Consider the following 7,858-nt stretch of genomic DNA (forward strand, 5'->3'; position numbering starts at 1 on the left):
AATCAATTGTCGTAAAAACCCATTTGATTCAGTAACGTCCTTTAGAAAAGGAAACCTGCCGTCCTTACTTGGTCAGACCTACATGTGACTCCAGACCCACAGCAATGTGGTTGACTCTCAAATGCCCTCTGAAATGGAGGGCAGTTAGAGATGGGCAAGAAATGCTGGCCCAGCCAGTGACGTCTACATTCCGTAAAAATGAATAAAACAAAGTTCCTCGGTATCTCAGTAACCTCCTCCAGCCCCACAACACTCTGTGTAAATACAAGTTGTTGATGATTATACCCTGAGATCGATAACGTGAACCCGATTCCCCTCGTCCGCCAACTCGGCAACTTCTTCACAAAAAGTAAAGCACATGGGATTGGGGCTGTTGTACTGAGATGGGTAGAAAACTGATTGGCAGACAAGAAACAAAGAGTAGGATTAAACGGGTCTTTTTCCAACTGGCAGGCAGTGACTATTTGGATAACGCAGGATCAGTGCTGGGGCCTCGGTTACTCACCTGCCATGGGTCTTGTTTTTTTTCCCTTGTTTATTATACATCATTTTTAAATTGTTGCTTCCTAAGAATCTAATTTAAAACCATGGATAAACTCAAACCACTTTTGGAAAATCTGTGACTCTCTGATCAAGAATCTTACTGACCACTGCATATCATTCTGGTCACCGTATTATTAAAAAAATATCCAGGCACTGGAGAGGGTGCAGAGAAGATTTTAATGATGAGATTTTAATGTAGAAGGTAGCTCACCACCACCTTCTCAAGGGCAATCAGGGATTAGCCATAAATGCTGGCCAAGCCAGCAATGCCCACATCCCAGAAATGAATTTCAAAATGTGTGTTTTTTTATCAGGAAAGGATTGACAGGCTAGTTCTTCTTTCTTGAGAAATGAAGGCTGAGGGGTAACCTGAGCAGAGGTCCTCAAATTTATAAAATGCTTCGATACAGAAATAGTGTTTCCTCTTGTGGGGAAGAGCAAAAAGTAAAGTTTATTTATTAATCACAAGTAGGCTTAGATTAACACTGCAGTGAAGTTACTGGGAAACTGGAGACAATCAATATAAAACAGTCACTAAGAAATCCAATCGGAAATCCAGGATAAATTTCTCTACACAAAGAGTGGCGAGAATATGGAAATCACAACTACAGGGAGTGAAATGAACAGTATAGATGTCTTTCAGGGGAATCCCAACAAGTACTTATGAATGATTTTATAGTTCATTCAGGATTTATTTCAAAACGACTAAAAGTGACAGGAGATAATTTGCAGGGTGTGAGACTCTGTGTGTGAGGGTGTCTGTGAGTGTGTGTTGCTTTTCATTGGTGTCATAGAAACCTTCCTCTTTCTGAGCAGACAATCTGGCTCCTGAATGAGGTGAATTGTACAACTCAGAGATTCTCCATTCAGAATGACCATGTGCTGTGTAAAACAGGCATTCGGCCTCTGATCTTCGGGTAAGCATTCTCCAAGGCGGCCTTCACGACACAACAACGCAGAGTCGCTGAGCAGAGACTGATAGCCAAGTTCCGCACACATGAGGACGGCCTCAACTGGGATCTTGGGTTCATGTCACACTATCTGTAACCCCCACAACTTGCCTGGACTTGCAAAATCTCCCTTACTGTCCTGGCTGGAGACAATACACATCTCTTTAACCTGTGCTTAATGCTCCCTCCACTTACATTGTCTGTACCATTAAGACTTGATTACCTGTAAAGACTTGCATTCCAACCATTATTCTGTAAATTGAGTTTGTGTCTTTATATGCCCTGTTTGTGAACAGAACTCCCACTCATCTGACGAAGGGGCAGCGCTCCGAAAGCTTGTGTGGCTTGTGCTACCAAATAAACCTGTTGGACTTTAACCTGGTGTTGTGAGACCTCTTACTGGGCTTACCCCAGTCGAACACCGGCATCTCCACATCATGGAATCTCTCTCCACAGTTGCTGTCAGACTTGCTGAGGTTTTGCAGCATTTTCTGTTTTGAAGTCAGTGCTTTGCTGTGTTGTCTCTGTGCTCCATCCCCACTCTGATTGTATTGGAGCCTGTGTGTGTCATTGTTACACTCAGAGTAAGTCAGTGCTTTGCTGTGTTGTCTCTGTGCTCCATCCCCACTCTGATTGTATTGGAGCCTGTGTGTGTCATTGTTACACTCAGAGTAAGTCAGTGCTTTGCTGTGTTGTCTCTGTGCTCCATCCCCACTCTGATTGTATTGGAGCCTGTGTGTGTCATTGTTACACTCAGAGTAAGTCAGTGCTTTGCTGTGTTGTCTCTGTGCTCCATCCCCACTCTGATTGATTGTATTGGAGCCTGTGTGGGTCATTGTTACACTGAGACTCTGTCACTTATTATTGGACAAACAGCAAGCCACCGTCACAATGCCCGGCTGATTGACGGTAGCCCGGACCAATGGGAAGAGAAGGGGCTGGAGGACCAGCCTTTCCCGCTCGGACCTCCAACCAATCACAGTGAATGAGGGGCGGAACCCGCTCTGACTGGAGCATGCGCATTGTGGGTAATGGCGACGGAGACGGGCTGTTTTTTCGGCTCGGAGATAGGTTAGCGGTGATTGACGGTACGGAGGGGGCGAGGGATCTCGCGGGTGGACGGAAACGCTGCGTAAGCAGCTTGTGTCAGCCACGAACCTCGGTAAAGAGCTTCACGGACCCAGTTTGTACCGAGCGGTACCGCAGCTCCTCATGGTCGGGCCGTGTTCATGGCCGCCATCTTTATTGGGGGCAATATGCAACAAGGCGCATGCGCAGGCCGGCATCGTTTTACGGGGTAATATTGTCAATGAGTGGGAGGGGCTTGTTCCCCAGTGTTCAGAATGGAGACAACTTGTCCATCAAACTGCATCAACCCCCTGAGTCCCAATGTCTTATTGACGAGGCAGAGCGGTGGCAGAGAAGGAAAGAAAGGGAAATAGCTTTGACAAACGGTCATCTGGCCTCAACGTCAGCTCTTTTCTCTCCTCACAGATGCTGCCAGACCTGCTGAGATTTTCCAGCATTTTCTCTTTTGGAAAGGGAAATAAATTCTGCTTTCCAGATCCCACTATATCATGAGATTTCTTTCCCATTCATCTTCTGTTTCACCATCCTTATAGGCAGCGAGTTCCAGATCGTGTGCTCTCCCTACCCAAGTATAAATCTTCCTCAAATGCCTGCTCTATCACGATTCAAATAATGTCCTGTATATTACACTTTTATCCAGTATTGTAGACATCTGTCTGGCGGCTGCATGGAGATTTCCAGCTCTCTGTATCCAGGACAGGAAGCAGTGAGCATGGATCTGTCAATCAGCACCTTCAGGAGAATTGGCAGGGTGAATATTAGATACAGCAGAGTGAGAATGGAGGGAGAGTGTGTGGGATGGAGATTTGCATCTTTTGGGGAATGAGAGAGGAAAGAATGTTCCATAGAAACTAGAACTGTCTGTTCTGAATTTCTATCCTGTACTGACTGTGATGACTTTTGTAAATTCCTTTTACAGGATATCAGAAGGTGAGGATTTACAGACAGAAATCTCAAACCAAATGTCACATCAACATCTGACAGAGGCCTCAATTCGTCGGGACCTGAATATTATCGACATTTGAATCCAGAATGGAAATGTTTCTCTGTTCTGTCTGCTTCAGGAGATTTTAAATTTCAGTGTGACTGGAAAAGCACCGAAATACACACACACACCCGAGTGAGAGTGTTCAAGTGCACTGAGTGTGGAAAGAGCTTTAATCAGTTACACAGCCTGAAAATACATCGCAGCATTCACAGCGGGGAGAGACTGTACCCGTGTTCTGTTTGAGTTTAACTAATTGTTTAACCTGGAGAGTCACAAGGACACCTGAACCATGGAGAAACCGTGGAAATGTGGGGACTGTGGGAAAGGATTCAGTTTCCCATCTCAGCTGGAAATTCATCGACGCAGTCACTCTGGGGAGAGACCATTCACCTGCTCTGTGTGTGGGAAGGGATACACTCAGATAATTGATTTACAGAGACACCAGCGAGTTCACACTGGGGAGAGGCCATTTACTTGCTCTGTGTGTGGGAAAGGATTCACTCGGTTATCCAGTCTGCAGAGACACCATCGATTTCACACTGGGGAGAGACCTTTCATCTGCTCTGTGTGTGGGAAGGGATTCACTCAGTTAATTGATTTGCAGAGCCATCAGCGAGTTCACACTGGGGAGAGGCCATTCACTTGCTGTGTGTGTGGGAAAGGATTCAGTGTGGCATCAGGCCTGCGGAGACACCAGTTAGTTCACACTGGGGAGAGGTCATTCACTTGCTCTGTGTGTGGGAAAGGCTTCAGTCAGTTGCCCTACTTGCTGAGGCACAATGTCACTCACACCCAAGAGAGACCCTTTAAATGCTCTGACTGTGGGAGGGATTTCAAAAGCTCTCAGCTAATGATGTCCCACCAGCGCATTCACACTGAGGAGAGACCTTTCAGCTGCTCTCACTGCACAAAGAGATTCAGATCGTCATCTGCCCTGCGGACACACCAGCGAGTTCACACTGGGGAGAGGCCATTCCCCTGCACCGTGTGTGGGAAGGGATTCACACATTCATCCCGACTGCAGAAACACCAGCGAGTTCACAAGTCAGAGTCATACCGTACAGAAGAGGCCTTTCAGCCCATCGAGTCTGCACTGACAAAACTATACTAAATTTACACTAATCCATTTTCCAGCACTTGGCTGATGGTGTTTGAACTGTCAAAACATTCAAGTGCTCATCCATGTGCTTTTTAAAGGTTGTGAGGTTTCCCGCCTCCACTACCCTCCCAGACAGTGAATTCCAGACTCCCACCATCCTCTGGGTGAAAACATTTTTCTTCAAATCCCCCAAAACCTCCTGCCCCTCACCTTAAAATGATGCCCCCTCGTTATTGACCCGTCAACTAAGCTTCCTGTCGGCTGCTTCCTGTCCACTCTGTCCATACCCCTCACAATCTTATACACCTCAATCATGTCCCCCCTCAGCCTTCTCTGCTCGAAAGAAGACAATCCAAGCCTATCGAGTCTCTCCTTATAGCTCAGCTGCTCCATCCCAGGCAACATCCTGGTGAACCTCCTCTGCACCCCCTCCAGTGCAATCACATCCTTCCTATGGTGAGGCAATCAGAATGAGTGCAAACTGGGGTCAAGCAGGGCTGCGTCATTGCACCAACGTTCATCCCCACCTTCCCTGCAGCAACACTCCACCCCAGCACCGTGAAGCTCCCCACTGGAGTCCAGCTGGCCTACTGGACCAGTGGGAAACTTTCAATGTCTGACCCCTCCAGGCCAGAACCAAGACCAGCCCAGCCTCAGTCATCGGGCTGCAGTACGCAGACTCTAAGGGGGGTTGGGGGGAGGTGATGGCCGAGTGGGTATTATTGCTAGACTATTAATCCAGAAATTCAGCTAATGTTCTGGGGGTCCGGGTTCGAATCCCGCCACGGCAGATGGTGGAATTTGAATTCAATTAAATAAAATTAAGAACCTACTGATCATCATGAAACCATTGTCGATTGTCGGAAAAACCCATCTGGTTCACCAGTGCCCTTTCGGGAAGGAAATCTGCTGCCCTTACCTGGCCTGGCCTACATATGACTCCAGAGCCACAGCAATGTGGTTGTCTCTCGAATGCCCTCCAAGGGCAACTAGGATGGCAATAAATGTCCCATAAATGAATGAAGAAAATGCGTATTTGATTTGATTTATTATTGACACGTATTAGTACACAGTGAAGAGGATTATTTCTTGCACGCGATACAGAAAAACCATAACGTACATAAGGAAGGAAATGAGAGAGTGCAGAATGTTACAGTCATAGCTGGGGTGCAGAGAAACATCAACTTAATGCGAGGTAGGTCCATTCAAAGTTTGATGGCAGCAGGGAAGAAGCTGTTCTTGACTCGGTTGGTTCGTGTCCTCAGACTTTTGTTTCTTTTTCTCCGATAGAAGAAAGCGGAAGAGAGAATGTCCGGGGTGTGTGGGGTCCTTAATTATGCTGGCTGCTTTTCCAAGGCAGTGGGAAGTGTCGACAGTGTCAATGGATGGGAGGCTGGTTTGAACGATGGACTGATCTTCGTTCACGACTTGAGTGAGTCTGTGCGCACACTCAGAGGTTGATCAAGGGCATTTTTACAGTAACTTCATTGCAGTGTTAATGTAAGCCCACTTGTGACATTAATCAAAAAGCTTAAACTCGTCAACATATTCACTGAGACATATGAGAGAATGGGCCTCAGACTAAACATCTGGGAAACAAAGGTTCTTTCCCAGCCCACTCCTGCTCCCCCTCCCCGACCCATCAAGATCCACAGTGCCCCTGGATAACGTGGATCATTCCCCACACCTCGCGAGCCCCCTGTCGGCACGGGCAGACATCGACGATGAAATCCAGCATCGACTCCAATGGGCCAGTGCAGGCTTCGGACGCCTGTGGAACAGAGTTCAAAGCCCGAGACCTCAAATCCAGCACCAAGCTCATGGTCTACAGAGCAGCCATGGTCCCTGCCCTCCTGTATCCATCAGAAACATGGACAATGCACAGCACACACCTCAAATCCCTGGAGAGATGTCACCAACGTTGCCTCCACAAAATCCTGCAAATCCACTGGCAGGATAGGCTTACCACCGTGAGTGTCCTCTCCCAGTCCAATATCCCCAGTATCGAGGCACTGGTCACACTCGACCAGCTGTGATGGGCGGGCCACATTGTACACAAGCCCCACACAAGACTCCTGAAACAAGTGCTGTACTCCGAGCTCCGCAATGGCAAGCTGTTGGAGAAAATTCCTAATAGTTTGGAGAAATGTTAAACCATGAGGCATCTCAGACACTAACAGAACTACCAGCATTGAGTTAAATGACTAAATCAGACTGAGAAGCTAACAAGGGAACAGTCTACAGACATGTGAACACAGTAAGAGATTTAAACAAGTAATTCTGATTTAAACATGAATTTTCTGATTTTAAAATGTATGTTAGCTGTATTTTTAAAAGCAATTGTAAACTTTAGCCAAAGGCAGGCTGCTGCAAGGCATGATGGTACAGAACACTGACAGACAGGCTACATTCTTTGGAACAATGCAGTCACAGAATGCGCCAACCTTTATTCAGGAAGTTTCTAATAAAGTTTCTAAAGGCAGCTTCATGAATATGATTGATTCACACTGGCCAGACAAGACAGTGTCTTCTCAGACGTGAGAACGTGCATTTGTCTGGTTTGGCCAGTGACGGAATAAGAGCCGATGGGAACATTAACTTTGACCTTTGGAGCTAAGCTTCTGGGGTTGCTCAGCAACAAGGGGAAGCAGAGTCAGCAATAGGGGGAGGAAGTGTCCGGATTCTACGGACCAATGAAATCCCATTATGTCAGAGGGTAAAATGCAATTGGTTAAAGTATATGACGTGGTAATTAATGATTGATTTGTATTGAAAATGATTGGTTTACACCTGATGAAAGGCAGGAGAATTGATATGAAGAATGTATTATTGATCCATCCTAATGATTGTCTGTCAGAGTTATTAGATCAGGATGCTTCTCTTCCAGAGCAGGATTAACACTGTCCAATAATTTCTCCCTTCAATCGTTGGTCAAATAAAAGATAAGTCTTTAAACTGGGATACTGGCTTTCATGAGTCTTTGTATTGTCTGAAGGTTTTGGCAATACCTGGTCTCCAACGGTAATGTACCCAGTGTGTTTTGGGAATGAACTCAGAAGAATCATTCAACACTCAAGCCTGATTCAATTGACAAACAGTTTATTGAGTTATGCCAGTGGGGAGAAGTATGCCTGTCTGGAGACAATACACATCTCTTTAACCTGTGCTTAATACTCCGTCCAACTCACA

General features: G+C 46.3%; 1 protein-coding gene across 2 annotated transcripts; it reads left to right on the forward strand.

Moving 5' to 3' along the window:
* Positions 1–2,508: 2,508 nt before the first annotated feature.
* Positions 2,509–7,629, forward strand: LOC144484243 (uncharacterized). 2 transcript variants are annotated; one of them, XM_078202776.1, is made up of 2 exons: positions 2,509–2,581; positions 3,502–7,629. In XM_078202776.1, the coding sequence occupies exon 2, from the start codon at positions 3,860–3,862 to the stop codon at positions 4,679–4,681; it is 822 nt and encodes a 273-aa protein (XP_078058902.1). In that variant the 5' UTR covers positions 2,509–2,581; positions 3,502–3,859; the 3' UTR covers positions 4,682–7,629. The 2 variants fall into 2 exon arrangements, with proteins under 2 accessions (XP_078058902.1, XP_078058901.1); XM_078202775.1 differs by having other exon boundaries at positions 2,509–2,655; positions 3,502–5,891.
* The last annotated feature ends 229 nt before the right edge of the window (positions 7,630–7,858 follow it).

Source organism: Mustelus asterias, unplaced genomic scaffold, assembly GCF_964213995.1.
Source record: "Mustelus asterias unplaced genomic scaffold, sMusAst1.hap1.1 HAP1_SCAFFOLD_96, whole genome shotgun sequence".
NCBI classification, from domain to species: domain Eukaryota; kingdom Metazoa; phylum Chordata; class Chondrichthyes; order Carcharhiniformes; family Triakidae; genus Mustelus; species Mustelus asterias.

Excerpts from the sequence above, each read along its gene's own strand:
- LOC144484243 (XM_078202776.1), top strand. The coding sequence starts at position 3,860 with ATGGAGAAACCGTGGAAATGTGGGGACTGTGGGAAAGGATTCAGTTTC.